Here is a 16,526-nt window from a genome sequence, read left to right on the forward strand (position 1 = left end):
GGGATCAAGACACCTAGCCTGATGCAGTATTGCTCTCTTGATGGGGTCCAAGACATGTGGTAGGGATTGCTAAGTGAGTAGTGTGCCATGGTGGTGTGGTTTAAGGGCCAGGCAATGGCAGCCGGGTATCAACCCTAGAATCTGTAGTTGGGCACTGTCAGAGACTCCGTACCGCCTCTCTTCACAGAGACACCTACTCAACCACAGCCCAGTGAACAACCATGCTTTGCCACATTTCATGCAGACCCTCTATGATAACAAATCAAACGGAAATTTAGTTGGCTCTGTACACCTTTTCTAAACCTGGGGCTTGATTAATCTTTGTCTGAGTTCTGAGGGGTAAAGAGACACACAATAAAATTCTCGATACAAATTACAGTGTAACCTGTTGGTCATACATTAAATTTCAGAGCCCAAGAAAAAGTTTAAAAGAGTTTTATTGCAGACTCAAAGTCTAACTTACATAAATGAGTCTTGAAACCTTGGTATGCATGTACAAAATCACCAAAAGAGAAATAAAGCACTTCACAACATTTAATTTAATCAATATGTGCAGATCCAATATTTCAATAGCAACAATACAGAAAATAAGGAAAAGCTTCTGGAGATATGAATCCAAACTCAAATTATCCTGCCTAACCATTAGATCTAAATTTCTAACTATTCTAAACACTAAAGGGATTTCAGGAAAAGTGTCAGCACTACAGAACTTCTGTAGAAGTCCCTGTTTAGAGAGTTGTAAGTAGCATGAAGCCACTTAAAGAAAAAAAAGGTGTGAGGTCTGCACCTCAGAGAGGTCTGCTTTGATCAAGGGGCAGGGGAATCTGAATCTACAACTATCTAAACATTCTTGATTATTCCAGAAGCTGACATCACAGCCAAAACCTTCTACTAAACAACAGTTCTGTAAATCATTTGTTGAATTGACAGTTGAGCTTTTTGAAACTAAATCAGTTAAACCTTGGTTCAATCCCATGCTCAGGAATTTCAGATGGGAGTTCTGCTGGCATATTCAAACTACTCCTCTCGACCTTCGTAACACGTCTTCTCAGGCCTTCTTTTTCTTCTTTGCACAATGGTATCCTTATTAGCCAAAGACTCATACCATTGCACCTGCAGCTTAGGAAAATATGCAATAAAACAGTCTTTCACGTTGAGGATTAGAAATACAACAAAACTCAAGCCTTCACTCTGGCCAAGCTAAAACAACATGAATACACCTTTAGTTTACTTGATTTTCCACACGTTTCGCATGGTGAATATAAAATGATTATGAAAATAAAATTTCCCAAATACTATAACATAAACGTACTGAAAAACAATGAATAAATGTGGTTTACATTAAAAGTTATATTCATACTTGCACTTGTATACATTTCAGTGTACCACATTATATGGCAAGTTATTTTCACATGTCTACATAGGAAAATACCCACTCCTTTATTTCATGTTTATGAAACATTATGGCACAGCCAAGTTATGCTCTCGTAAAATGCACACTACCACTAGTATTCTTAGTAGGAGCAGTAATAGTAGTAGTAGTTGTTGTAAAGTCAATATTTTATAATTATTGAATTATTATTAGTAGCAGTATTTTGAGTACTTTTGTTAATATTGTAATTAAGCATATTAAATTAGGAGACAGTGTTGTGATGCATAAGTATCATTAAACTTTTACAAAGATGTAAATTTTTCAGAGAAATAGGCTTAGCATTCTTCCCTCATCTTTACCTCACCACGTACCTTTGTCCCAATTATAATATTGTTTTTGTCCATGCATCTGTTTCAGCTATCTGTCTTCAGAAGTGCAAAAATGGCGGGGAATGCATTGGACCGAACCAATGCCATTGTCCTCCAGACTGGGAAGGAATGCAGTGCCAATCTCGTAAGCTGCTTTTTAGAATTTGCACTTCCCAATGTTCCTAGAAATTTGCAAAAGTTACTGTCTGATGATATGTGTAATATTGTCATTGAGTATCTTTGCTTTTAATTCTTAAATGTTTTATTCTGCCCTTGTTTAACAGCCTTGTGCAACCTAAAATGTCTTTATGGCGGAAAGTGTGTGCTGCCTAATGTTTGCTCATGTCGCCATGGATACACAGGAGCAGTCTGTAATAAGAAGTTGCAGGTAATTGATATTTGGATTATCAGTGCAAATCATTTTCATGTCTTTTCGTATATATGTACATATGAATATGAACGTTTATGGAGTGAACCATAACTGAAAAATTTCAGGGATGTCTGATTTTTATTTTGGAACCATAATGGCCTTTAAAAAAAGGGAATCGTCACCCAGTGACAGATGTCAGTACGGAAGAGGTTGAAGGGAAAAAGGACCTTTGAAAACCCAGCAGTAGGACCCTTATTCAAAGCTGATGCCATTTACACCTCTTAAAAAATAAGCATGTAAAAGGAAGTTTCATGAAAAAAGACATTCTATGACTGGTGTTATGTTATGTTGTTATGCTATGTTATGCAGATTTGTATAGAATAGTTTATCATTTGTGTGGGTATCCAGGAGCTTAGAGTAGGAGTGTAGGCCTGGTGGTGCTCTTCGTTGAAAAGCCAGGTCTTCAGTTTCTTGTGGAAGTTCAAGAGTGGAGCTGCAGTCCTGATGTGTCAGGGAGTTTGTTCCAGCTTTTGGCAGCAATGTAGGAGAATGTGTGCCCAGATGTGTTGCTTCTGTGGATGCAGGGCTTTGTGTGAGGGAAAGAGAGGTGAAGCGTAGCTGTTTGGAGGGTTAGTAGAGTTGGCCTTGTTTGTTGGGGAAGGCTGGTCCAGTGTTGTGGAGGGCTTTGCAGGCATGGATGAGCAGCTTGAATTTGCAGCAATTCTGAATGGGTAACCAGTGCAGTTCTGTGAGGTTGTGAGTGAAGACAGCACTTTGGGGGATGTCTCAGGTGAGTGTGGAGGCAGTGTTTTGGATGGTTTGGAGTTGTTGGGTGACTTGGTTTAAGGTACCGATGTAGAGTGTGTTGCATTAGTTTAGTCTGCTGGTGACGATGGTCTGGGTGACCGTGTGCTTTGTGTGCCTGGGAGCCATTTGAAAATCTTGTGATGCATTCTGAGGATGTGGCAGCAGGATGTGGTCACAGCGTTACCCTATGCCAAAGGGTAAATTCTATTCATCATGAAAATTTAGATTACACAGTTTAGGTGAAATGATTTCTCAGAAATGCCATTCTATGAACTTGGATTTCTATGAAATCACATACAGGGTGTCTAGACTCCAGTTTCAACAAATCTCAAGTAGCTGAAAATCAGCCAGATCTGCCTTTGAACTTGGAAGTACCAAACTCTGACCTCTAGAGGGCAGCATTGCTTATCTTCCATGTTTATTCGCTGCCTTTTGGATTATCACAATGTAAGCGTATAACAAATACCTGACCTTTTTTTTCAAAGAAAAGACATTGTAATAAACATGCAATCACTACTTAACAACTGCACTAGTTTGGTCCACGCACAAAAAGACATAAGTAAATACCAAGTAAATGCTGTGGAATATAGGCCTGTAATTCCTACTTTGTTTCTTAGTTGTGTTTGAATGGAAACTTCACTTAAATCTAACTAGAGTTTTATTTGTAATGCTACGTCACTTCTAATATGGAAGAGATTTAAACGTATCTAATTGACACCTAAAATCTGCATTAAAATGCAGAAGAGTTTAAAATGAGCAGAGCAGCTTCATAGCAGGAGCAGCTCGTGGGATGTGGAAAGGAGTGGGTGGTGCGTGAGGGGGCACTTACCTTCTCCACCCCCCAACCGTGCCACTCCTCAGCGGCATGCAGGCACAGGATCCCAGCCTGCCCTGCAACCAATCCCAACGCTGCTCAGAGCAGCATCAGGAATGGCTATGAGCGCCCAGCCAGGGCGCTCCCAGGCACACTGAGAGCCTGTGCAAGCTCTCTCCAGCCCTGCAACTGTGTGGAGAGAGCACCCTGCACACCTGAGATGGCCGGCCAAACATACATGCGCAATGAGGGGAGTGCTGGGCACTCCCCCTCACTGCTGGTCACCCCGTGGTCCAGCCCGGGGCTTGTTTATTATCGTTTTCCTTTAAAGGCTGCTGTCAGGGGGGGCGACGCTCCTCTGCCCTAATTGAGGAGCCGCCCCTGATTTATAGCCAATAAAGACCAGCACATTAATCAACAAAATCTGTACACATTTATTAAAAAACTCTGATCATTTTACAAAGCACCAGGCCTTTCTGAGGCTACCTCCTTGTTGGCAGGTTCTCGGTGCAGCATCAGGGTTAACCATTTCCCTGGAAATGGAAAAACAACATTGTGCTTAATTAGTAATAAATCATGCTGGGTAAATTGGCATATATAATGTGTGTGTCTTTGTACAGATCAAGCCTGCACTTTGTCTAGCACCCTTGCACGTTGCTCTGTACATTACCTACTGTGGTAGAACGAAAGTAACACATGCATTTTGGCAGAGAAATTTTTCAAACCAAGGGTCTGTTGTAAGCAATTATTGACATCAATACTTCTAGAATACAGAGCACACAAGCTCAAATATAACTAGAAACGAAAACACCATACAATTGAACCCATGACTTTATCAATTAATTATTAGTTTGCTGACAATGAATTCTTGCTTCACCAATACTTCAGCGCACGGTTATTATTGTTCACTTGCAAGGCGTGCAGCACAATCTTGGTGTTGCCCAGCTGTAGTGTACAGATGAGATGAAGCAATGGATGTACTCCTGCTGTGTGGTGCTGTGCTGTATGCTGCATGGATGAAAGTGATAACCCACTGAGCTATCTTAAGCAAAGTCCACAACATAAAAAATCAGTGAATGCATTTTGTAAACAATGTTAGAAATCAGCTTCTGTCAAATTTTGTTGAGGCTCAAATTGCGTAAGCATTGACTTTCAGAAGTTGGGAAAACAGGATACCATGGAAGTGCACAAAAACGTAAACACTGACAAAAAGAAACATTAACCACATACAATCAATTATAGTCGTTATCCATGGACAAGTTACTCGACTGCTAAGGTGCTGTAAATACACTTCTGGTTAGAGTTTACAGAGGTACACAGGAGGTTGCATCTCACATCTTCCGAACATGTAGCAAGTAGGGCTCAAACCTAGGTGGGGCTGAATTTTGTCCAAAGCCTTTGACATATTCCTTTTCTTTGGCAAAGCAGGGCACTCACAGTACTTTGTATGTGAGTTCGAAAAGAGCAGGTGTGTAATTTGGTTAGTAATATTGGGGGGTGGGGGATCTTCAGATTTCCCAACAATCATGTGGGTTAAAATATACATTATATGAGAAGCAGGATGGGGGGGGTTTAAGGAGCAGTAGGAAGGGAGTGTGGAGTGGATTGTTGAGGTACCTAAAACTCAGTATTTTGTAAAATAAACCATTTTAAGACCTTTAAAACAGTGACAAGTATGTGTGTTTGCTGGTGTGTGTATGTACAAATCCCAAGTGAAATCAGACAATAACCTACTGTAGGAAGTTGGCTCTGTATGTGCTATTTCAAAGTAAGGAATAGCATGCACAGAGTCCAAGGGTTCCCCTTAGAGGTAAAATAGTGGTAAAAATAGATAATACTAATGCTCTATTTTGTGGTAGTGTGGTCGAGCAGTAGGCTTATCCAAGGAGTAGTGTTAAGCATTTGTTGTACATACACATAGACAATAAATGAGGTACACACACTCAGAGACAAATCCAGCCAATAGGTTTTTGTATAGAAAAATATCTTTTCTTAGTTTATTTTAAGAACCACAGGTTCAAATTCTACATGTAATATCTCATTCGACAGGTATTGCAGGTAAGTACTTTAGGAACTTTAAATCATAAAAATTGCATGTATACTTTTCAAGTTATTGACAAATAGCTACTTTAAAAGTGGACACAGTGCAATTTTCACAGTTCCTGGGGGAGGTAAGTTTTTGTTAGTTTTACCAGGTAAGTAAGACACTTACAGGGTTCAGTTCTTGGTCCAAGGTAGCCCACCGTTGGGGGTTCAGAGCAACCCCAAAGTTACCACTCCAGCAGCTCAGGGCCGGTCAGGTGCAGAGTTCAAAGTGGTGCCCAAAACACATAGGCTAGAATGGAGAGAAGGGGGTGCCCCGGTTCCGGTCTGCTTGCAGGTAAGTACCCGCGTCTTCGGAGGGCAGACCAGGGGGGTTTTGTAGGGCACCGGGGGGGACACAAGCCCACACAGAAATTTCACCCTCAGCGGCGCGGGGGCGGCCGGGTGCAGTGTAGAAACAAGCGTCGGGTTCGCAATGTTAGTCTATGAGAGATCTCGGGATCTCTTCAACGCTGCAGGCAGGCAAGGGGGGGGTTCCTCGGGGAAACCTCCACTTGGGCAAGGGAGAGGGACTCCTGGGGGTCACTTCTCCAGTGAAAGTCCGGTCCTTCAGGTCCTGGGGGCTGCGGGTGCAGGGTCTCTCCCAGGCGTCGGGACTTAGGATTCAAAGAGTCGCGGTCAGGGGAAGCCTCGGGATTCCCTCTGCAGGCGGCGCTGTGGGGGCTCAGGGGGGACAGGTTTTGGTACTCACAGTATCAGAGTAGTCCTGGGGTCCCTCCTGAGGTGTTGGATCTCCACCAGCCGAGTCGGGGTCGCCGGGTGCAGTGTTGCAAGTCTCACACTTCTTGCGGGGAGCTTGCAGGGTTCTTTCAAGGCTGCTGGAAACAAAGTTGCAGCCTTTCTTGGAGCAGGTCCGCTGTCCTCGGGAGTTTCTTGTCTTTTCGAAGCAGGGGCAGTCCTCAGAGGATGTCGAGGTCGCTGGTCCCTTTGGAAGGCGTCGCTGGAGCAGGATCTTTGGAAGGCAGGAGACAGGCCGGTGAGTTTCTGGAGCCAAGGCAGTTGTCGTCTTCTGGTCTTCCTCTGCAGGGGTTTTCAGCTAGGCAGTCCTTCTTCTTGTAGTTGCAGGAATCTACTTTTCTAGGGTTCAGGGTAGCCCTTAAATACTAAATTTAAGGGCGTGTTTAGGTCTGGGGGGGTAGTAGCCAATGGCTACTAGCCCTGAGGGTGGGTACACCCTCTTTGTGCCTCCTCCCAAGGGGAGGGGGTCACAATCCTAACCCTATTGGGGGAATCCTCCATCTGCAAGATGGAGGATTTCTAAAAGTCAGAGTCACCTCAGCTCAGGACACCTTAGGGGCTGTCCTGACTGGCCAGTGACTCCTCCTTGTTGCTTTCTTTGTTCCCTCCAGCCTTGCCGCCAAAAGTGGGGGCCGTGGCCGGAGGGGGCGGGCAACTCCACTAAGCTGGAGTGCCCTGCTGGGCTGTGACAAAGGGGTGAGCCTTTGAGGCTCACCGCCAGGTGTTACAGCTCCTGCCTGGGGGAGGTGTTAGCATCTCCACCCAGTGCAGGCTTTGTTACTGGCCTCAGAGTGACAAAGGCACTCTCCCCATGGGGCCAGCAACATGTCTCTGGTGTGGCAGGCTGCTGGAACTAGTCAGCCTACACAGACAGTCGGTTAAGTTTCAGGGGGCACCTCTAAGGTGCCCTCTGTGGTGTATTTTACAATAAAATGTACACTGGCATCAGTGTGCATTTATTGTGCTGAGAAGTTTGATACCAAACTTCCCAGTTTTCAGTGTAGCCATTATGGTGCTGTGGAGTTCGTGTTTGACAGACTCCCAGACCAAATACTCTTATGGCTACCCTGCACTTACAATGTCTAAGGTTTTGTTTAGACACTGTAGGGGTACCATGCTCATGCACTGGTACCCTCACCTATGGTATAGTGCACCCTGCCTTAGGGCTGTAAGGCCTGCTAGAGGGGTGTCTTACCTATACTGCATAGGCAGTGAGAGGCTGGCATGGCACCCTGAGGGGAGTGCCATGTCGACTTACTCGTTTTGTCCTCACTAGCACACACAAGCTGGCAAGCAGTGTGTCTGTGCTGAGTGAGAGGTCTCCAGGGTGGCATAAGGCATGCTGCAGCCCTTAGAGACCTTCCTTGGCATCAGGGCCCTTGGTACTAGAAGTACCAGTTACAAGGGACTTATCTGGATGCCAGGGTCTGCCAATTGTGGATACAAAAGTACAGGTTAGGGAAAGAACACTGGTGCTGGGGCCTGGTTAGCAGGCCTCAGCACACTTTCAATTGTAAACATAGCATCAGCAAAGGCAAAATGTCAGGGGGCAACCATGCCAAGGAGGCATTTCCTTACACAACCCCCCCCCAAACGAAAGAGGATGAGACTAACCTTTCCCAAGAGAGTCTTCATTTTCTAAGTGGAAGAACCTGGAAAGGCCATCTGCATTGGCATGGGCAGTCCCAGGTCTGTGTTCCACTATAAAGTCCATTCCCTGTAGGGAGATGGACCACCTCAACAGTTTAGGATTTTCACCTTTCATTTGCATCAGCCATTTGAGAGGTCTGTGGTCAGTTTGAACTAGGAAGTGAGTCCCAAAGAGGTATGGTCTCAGCTTCTTCAGGGACCAAACCACAGCAAAGGCCTCCCTCTCAATGGCACTCCAACGCTGCTCCCTGGGGAGTAACCTCCTGCTAATGAAAGCAACAGGCTGGTCAAGGCCATCATCATTTGTTTGGGACAAAACTGCCCCTATCCCATGTTCAGAGGCATCAGTCTGCACAATGAACTGCTTAGAATAATCTGGAGCTTTTAGAACTGGTGCTGAGCACATTGCTTGTTTCAGGGTGTCAAAGGCCTGTTGGCATTCCACAGTCCAGTTCACTTTCTTGGGCATTTTCTTGGAGGTGAGTTCAGTGAGGGCTGTCACAATGGATCCATATCCCTTCACAAACCTCCTGTAATACCCAGTCAAGCCAAGGAATGCCCTGACTTGAGTCTGGGTTTTTGGAGCTACCCAGTCCAGAATAGTCTGGATCTTGGGTTGGAGTGGCTGAACTTGGCCTCCACCTACAAGGTGGCCCAAGTAAACCACAGTTCCCTGCCCTATCTGGCATTTGGATGCCTTGATAGAGAGGCCTGCAGATTGCAGAGCCTTCAAAACCTTCTTCAGGTGGACCAGGTGATCCTGCCAGGTGGAGCTAAAGACAGCAATATCATCAAGATAAGCTGTGCTAAAGGACTCCAAGCCAGCAAGGACTTGATTCACCAACCTTTGGAAGGTGGCAGGGGCATTCTTTAAACCAAAGGGCATAACAGTAAACTGATAATGCCCATCAGGTGTGGAGAATGCTGTTTTCTCTTTTGCTCCAGGTGCCATTTTTATTTGCCAGTACCCTGCTGTCAAGTCAAAGGTACTTAAGAATTTGGCAGCACCTAATTTGTCTATGAGCTCATCAGCTCTTGGAATTGGATGAGCATCTGTCTTGGTGACAGAATTGAGCCCTCTGTAGTCCACACAAAACCTCATCTCTTTCTTTCCATCTTTGGTGTGAGGTTTGGGGACTAAGACCACTGGGCTAGCCCAGGGGCTGTCAGAGCGCTCAATTACTCCCAATTCCAGCATCTTGTGGACTTCCACCTTGATGCTTTCCTTAACATGGTCAGACTGTCTAAAGATTTTCTTTTTGACAGGCATGCTGTCTCCTGTGTCCACATCATGGGTACACAGGTGTGTCTGACCAGGGGTTAAGGAGAAGAGTTCAGGAAACTGTTGTAGGACTCTCCTACAATCAGCTTGCTGTTGGCCAGAGGGGGTGTCTGAGTAGATCACTCCATCTACTGTGCCATCTTTTGGGTCTGATGACAGAAGATCAGGGAGAGGTTCACTCTCTGCCTCCTGATCCTCATCTGTTACCATCAACAGATTCACATCAGCCCTGTCATGGAAGAGCTTAAGGCGGTTCACATGGATCACCCTCTTGGGGCTCCTGCTTGTGCCCAGGTCCACCAGGTAGGTGACCTGACTCTTCCTTTCTAGCACTGGGTAAGGGCCACTCCATTTGTCCTGGAGTGCCCTGGGAGCCACAGGCTCCAGAACCCAGACTTTCTGCCCTGGTTGGAACTCAACCAGTGCAGCCTTTTGGTCGTCACACCAAAACTTCTGGAGCTGTTGGCTGGCCTCAAGGTTTTTGGTTGCCTTTTCCATGTACTCTGCCATTCTAGAGCGAAGGCCAAGTACATAGTCCACTATGTCTTGTTTAGGCTCATGAAGAGGTCTCTCCCAGCCTTCTTTAACAAGAGCAAGTGGTCCCCTTACAGGATGACCAAACAGAAGTTCAAAGGGTGAGAATCCTACTCCCTTCTGTGGCACCTCTCTGTAAGCGAAAAGCAGACATGGCAAGAGGACATCCCATCTCCTTTTGAGTTTTTCTGGGAGCCCCATGATCATGCCTTTTAATGTCTTGTTGAATCTCTCAACCAAGCCATTAGTTTGTGGATGGTATGGTGTAGTGAATTTATAAGTCACTCCACACTCATTCCACATGTGTTTTAGGTATGCTGACATGAAGTTGGTACCTCTGTCAGACACCACCTCCTTAGGGAAACCCACTCTGGTAAAGATACCAATGAGGGCCTTGGCTACTGCAGGGGCAGTAGTCGACCTAAGGGGAATAGCTTCAGGATACCTGGTAGCATGATCCACTACTACCAGGATATACATATTTCCTGAGGCTGTGGGAGGTTCTAGTGGACCAACTATGTCCACACCCACTCTTTCAAAGGGAACCCCCACCACTGGAAGTGGAATGAGGGGGGCCTTTGGATGCCCACCTGTCTTACCACTGGCTTGACAGGTGGGGCAGGAGAGGCAAAACTCCTTAACCATGTTGGACATATTGGGCCAGTAGAAGTGGTTGACTAACCTTTCCCACGTCTTGGTTTGTCCCAAATGTCCAGCAAGGGGAATGTCATGGGCCAATGTTAGGATGAACTCTCTGAACAGCTGAGGCACTACCACTCTCCTAGTGGCACCAGGTTTGGGGTCTCTGGCCTCAGTGTACAGGAGTCCATCTTCCCAATAGACCCTATGTGTTCCATTTTTCTTGCCTTTGGACTCTTCAGCAGCTTGCTGCCTAAGGCCTTCAAGAGAGGGACAGGTTTCTTGTCCCTTACACAGCTCCTCCCTTGAGGGTCCCCCTGGGCCTAAGAGCTCAACCTGATAAGGTTCAAGCTCCAAAGGCTCAGTTCCCTCAGAGGGCAGAACTTCTTCCTGAGAAGAGAGGTTCCCTTTCTTTTGCTGTGTTGCAGTTGGTTTCCCAACTGACTTTCCTGTTCTCTTGGTAGGCTGGGCCATTCTTCCAGACTCCAGCTCTACTTGTTCACCCTGTGCCTTGCACTGTGCTCTTGTTTTCACACACACCAGTTCAGGGATACCCAGCATTGCTGCATGGGTTTTTAGTTCTACCTCAGCCCATGCTGAGGACTCCAGGTCATTTCCAAGCAGACAGTCCACTGGGATATTTGAGGAGACCACCACCTGTTTCAGGCCATTGACCCCTCCCCATTCTAAAGTAACCATTGCCATGGGATGTACTTTTCTCTGATTGTCAGCGTTGGTGACTGTGTAAGTTTTTCCAGTCAGGTATTGGCCAGGGGAAACCAGTTTCTCTGTCACCATGGTGACACTGGCACCTGTATCCCTCAGGCCCTCTATTCTAGTCCCATTAATTAAGAGTTGCTGTCTGTATTTTTGCATGTTAGGCGGCCAGACAGCTAGTGTGGCTAAATCCACCCCACCCTCAGAAACTAGAGTAGCTTCAGTGTGGACCCTGATTTGCTCTGGGCACACTGTTGATCCCACTTGGAGACTAGCCATACCAGTGTTACCTGGATGGGAGTTTGGAGTGGAACCTTTCTTGGGACAGGCCTTGTCTCCAGTTTGGTGTCCATGCTGTTTACAGCTATGACACCAGGCCTTTTTGGGATCAAACTTTTTACCCTTGTACCCATTGTTTTGTGAAGAGGCTCTGGGCCCACCCTCCTGTGCAGGTTTTTGGGGGCCTGTAGAAGACTCTTTACTATTTTTAGTTTTGGTTGTCTCATCACCCTTCTGCTGGGGAGTCTTTGTGACCCCTTTCTTTTGGTCACCCCCTGTTGAAGTCTTGGCCACCCTTGTCTTGACCCAATGGTCCGCCTTCTTTCCCAATTCTTGGGGAGAAATTGGTCCTAGGTCTACCAGATGCTGATGCAGTTTATCATTGAAACAATTACTTAACAGGTGTTCTTTCACAAATAAATTGTACAGCCCATCATAATTACTTACACCACTGCCTTGAATCCAACCATCTAGTGTTTTCACTGAGTAGTCTACAAAGTCAACCCAGGTCTGGCTCGAGGATTTTTGAGCCCCCCTGAATCTAATCCTATACTCCTCAGTGGAGAATCCAAAGCCCTCAATCAGGGTACCCTTCATGAGGTCATAAGATTCTGCATCTTGTCCAGAGAGTGTGAGGAGTCTATCCCTACACTTTCCTGTGAACATTTCCCAAAGGAGAGCACCCCAGTGAGATCTGTTCACTTTTCTGGTTACACAAGCCCTCTCAAAAGCTGTGAACCATTTGGTGATGTCATCACCATCTTCATATTTAGTTACAATCCCTTTAGGGATTTTCAACATGTCAGGAGAATCTCTGACCCTATTTATGTTGCTGCCACCATTGATGGGTCCTAGGCCCATCTCTTGTCTTTCCCTCTCTATGGCTAGGATCTGTCTTTCCAAAGCCAATCTTTTGGCCATCCTGGCTAACTGGATGTCCTCTTCACTGGGGCTATCCTCAGTGATTTCAGAGGTGTTGGTCTCTCCTGTGAGGGAACCAGCATCTCTGACTATTATTTTTGGAGTCAGGGTTTGAGGGACCCTGTTCTCCCTAGATAGGATTGGTAGGGGGGAATTGTCCTCCAAGTCACTATCCTCTTCCTCTGAGTTGCCACCCTCAGAGGGGTTGGCCTTTTCAAACTCTGCCAAAAGCTCCTGGAGCTGTATTTTGGTAGGTTTGGGGCCCATTGTGATTTTCTTTATTTTACAGAGTGACCTTAGCTCCCTCATCTTAAGATGGAGGTAAGGTGTGGTGTCGAGTTCCACCACAGTCACATCTGTGCTAGACATTTTGCTTCTAAAAGTTGGAATATTTTTTAAGAATCTACAACTGGTTCTAGAATCTAATTCAAACTTTTACAAACTTTTAAACTCTAAAAGAAATGCTAAACAGGATCTAACACAAGGCCCTAGCAGGTCTTTTAAGAATTTAGAAAACTTTTCAAATTGCAAAAATCAATTTCTAATGACAATTTTGGAATTTGTCGTGTGATCAGGTATTGGCTGAGTAGTCCAGCAAATGCAAAGTCTTGTATCCCACCGCTGATCCACCAATGTAGGAAGTTGGCTCTGTATGTGCTATTTCAAAGTAAGGAATAGCATGCACAGAGTCCAAGGGTTCCCCTTAGAGGTAAAATAGTGGTAAAAATAGATAATACTAATGCTCTATTTTGTGGTAGTGTGGTCGAGCAGTAGGCTTATCCAAGGAGTAGTGTTAAGCATTTGTTGTACATACACATAGACAATAAATGAGGTACACACACTCAGAGACAAATCCAGCCAATAGGTTTTTGTATAGAAAAATATCTTTTCTTAGTTTATTTTAAGAACCACAGGTTCAAATTCTACATGTAATATCTCATTCGACAGGTATTGCAGGTAAGTACTTTAGGAACTTTAAATCATAAAAATTGCATGTATACTTTTCAAGTTATTGACAAATAGCTACTTTAAAAGTGGACACAGTGCAATTTTCACAGTTCCTGGGGGAGGTAAGTTTTTGTTAGTTTTACCAGGTAAGTAAGACACTTACAGGGTTCAGTTCTTGGTCCAAGGTAGCCCACCGTTGGGGGTTCAGAGCAACCCCAAAGTTACCACTCCAGCAGCTCAGGGCCGGTCAGGTGCAGAGTTCAAAGTGGTGCCCAAAACACATAGGCTAGAATGGAGAGAAGGGGGTGCCCCGGTTCCGGTCTGCTTGCAGGTAAGTACCCGCGTCTTCGGAGGGCAGACCAGGGGGGTTTTGTAGGGCACCGGGGGGACACAAGCCCACACAGAAATTTCACCCTCAGCAGCGCGGGGGCGGCCGGGTGCAGTGTAGAAACAAGCGTCGGGTTCGCAATGTTAGTCTATGAGAGATCTCGGGATCTCTTCAACGCTGCAGGCAGGCAAGGGGGGGGTTCCTCGGGGAAACCTCCACTTGGGCAAGGGAGAGGGACTCCTGGGGGTCACTTCTCCAGTGAAAGTCCGGTCCTTCAGGTCCTGGGGGCTGCGGGTGCAGGGTCTCTCCCAGGCGTCGGGACTTAGGATTCAAAGAGTCGCGGTCAGGGGAAGCCTCAGGATTCCCTCTGCAGGCGGCGCTGTGGGGGCTCAGGGGGGACAGGTTTTGGTACTCACAGTATCAGAGTAGTCCTGGGGTCCCTCCTGAGGTGTTGGATCTCCACCAGCCGAGTCGGGGTCGCCGGGTGCAGTGTTGCAAGTCTCACGCTTCTTGCGGGGAGCTTGCAGGGTTCTTTCAAGGCTGCTGGAAACAAAGTTGCAGCCTTTCTTGGAGCAGGTCCGCTGTCCTCGGGAGTTTCTTGTCTTTTCGAAGCAGGGGCAGTCCTCAGAGGATGTCGAGGTCGCTGGTCCCTTTGGAAGGCGTCGCTGGAGCAGGATCTTTGGAAGGCAGGAGACAGGCCGGTGAGTTTCTGGAGCCAAGGCAGTTGTCGTCTTCTGGTCTTCCTCTGCAGGGGTTTTCAGCTAGGCAGTCCTTCTTCTTGTAGTTGCAGGAATCTACTTTTCTAGGGTTCAGGGTAGCCCTTAAATACTAAATTTAAGGGCGTGTTTAGGTCTGGGGGGTTAGTAGCCAATGGCTACTAGCCCTGAGGGTGGGTACACCCTCTTTGTGCCTCCTCCCAAGGGGAGGGGGTCACAATCCTAACCCTATTGGGGGAATCCTCCATCTGCAAGATGGAGGATTTCTAAAAGTCAGAGTCACCTCAGCTCAGGACACCTTAGGGGCTGTCCTGACTGGCCAGTGACTCCTCCTTGTTGCTTTCTTTGTTCCCTCCAGCCTTGCCGCCAAAAGTGGGGGCCGTGGCCGGAGGGGGCGGGCAACTCCACTAAGCTGGAGTGCCCTGCTGGGCTGTGACAAAGGGGTGAGCCTTTGAGGCTCACCGCCAGGTGTTACAGCTCCTGCCTGGGGGAGGTGTTAGCATCTCCACCCAGTGCAGGCTTTGTTACTGGCCTCAGAGTGACAAAGGCACTCTCCCCATGGGGCCAGCAACATGTCTCTGGTGTGGCAGGCTGCTGGAACTAGTCAGCCTACACAGACAGTCGGTTAAGTTTCAGGGGGCACCTCTAAGGTGCCCTCTGTGGTGTATTTTAAAATAAAATGTACACTGGCATCAGTGTGCATTTATTGTGCTGAGAAGTTTGATACCAAACTTCCCAGTTTTCAGTGTAGCCATTATGGTGCTGTGGAGTTCGTGTTTGACAGACTCCCAGACCATATACTCTTATGGCTACCCTGCACTTACAATGTCTAAGGTTTTGTTTAGACACTGTAGGGGTACCATGCTCATGCACTGGTACCCTCACCTATGGTATAGTGCACCCTGCCTTAGGGCTGTAAGGCCTGCTAGAGGGGTGTCTTACCTATACTGCATAGGCAGTGAGAGGCTGGCATGGCACCCTGAGGGGAGTGCCATGTCGACTTACTCGTTTTGTCCTCACTAGCACACACAAGCTGGCAAGCAGTGTGTCTGTGCTGAGTGAGAGGTCTCCAGGGTGGCATAAGGCATGCTGCAGCCCTTAGAGACCTTCCTTGGCATCAGGGCCCTTGGTACTAGAAGTACCAGTTACAAGGGACTTATCTGGATGCCAGGGTCTGCCAATTGTGGATACAAAAGTACAGGTTAGGGAAAGAACACTGGTGCTGGGGCCTGGTTAGCAGGCCTCAGCACACTTTCAATTGTAAACATAGCATCAGCAAAGGCAAAAAGTCAGGGGGCAACCATGCCAAGGAGGCATTTCCTTACACCTACTTAAAGCACCTGTCCCCACATATTTACTACAGATTGCATTTATTAGGGAGGTGCAACACCCCAAACACCCCCCTATAGCTACGCTCTGGCAAAGAGTCCTTCAAATCAATATGTTCCGCTTATTTGTACCATTAATTTTATGAGCTCAGGGACAATGCTTTTTATTGCACTTTCTGAAAAAGTAAAATGTTTTCTCCTCTTTTAGGTGTACAGTCAACATGGTCAACGTGGTTGAATAAGAGCAGCTAAGTAACCCAGACTCCAAAGTAAAACACCAATGTAAATGGAATTGTCCATATTGAAAAGGGGTTCATTCAGAACTGAGGGTGAAAACCTAATATGTACACCAAAGGCTAGTTCATGAAGCATGTCCTAAAGATAGTAACAATCAGTAAAACTATGTCTAATATTTAAAGAACTGACTTGCAATGGCATACTTAGCTCAGACATGTAGAATTCAGTGTACTATCATCCACTCGACTCGTAGAAACACTACCTCAGACTCTGAACACGTTGGCAATGTTAACAATGTGCACTTTGTGTGTTTATTGCAATGGGTTTTTTCACCTTTGCATCTATAATTGTGAATAAAAAGTTATCATATTTAAA

At 46.3% G+C, this 16,526-nt stretch overlaps 1 protein-coding gene across 2 annotated transcripts in view; it reads left to right on the plus strand.

The window, feature by feature from the left end:
• The window catches only part of VWDE (von Willebrand factor D and EGF domains), a 388,413-nt gene extending 371,887 nt beyond the window's left edge, over window positions 1-16,526 (plus strand). For both annotated transcript variants that reach the window (XM_069211824.1, XM_069211825.1), the window contains 3 exons: window positions 1,790-1,885; window positions 2,025-2,128; window positions 16,123-16,526. In XM_069211824.1, the coding sequence (XP_069067925.1) occupies window positions 1,790-1,885; window positions 2,025-2,128; window positions 16,123-16,152 (230 nt within the window). In that variant the 3' untranslated portion in view covers window positions 16,153-16,526. The remainder of the gene's footprint in view (window positions 1-1,789; window positions 1,886-2,024; window positions 2,129-16,122) is intronic.

The sequence above is a fragment of the Pleurodeles waltl genome, chromosome 10 (assembly GCF_031143425.1).
Source record: "Pleurodeles waltl isolate 20211129_DDA chromosome 10, aPleWal1.hap1.20221129, whole genome shotgun sequence".
Taxonomy (NCBI): domain Eukaryota; kingdom Metazoa; phylum Chordata; class Amphibia; order Caudata; family Salamandridae; genus Pleurodeles; species Pleurodeles waltl.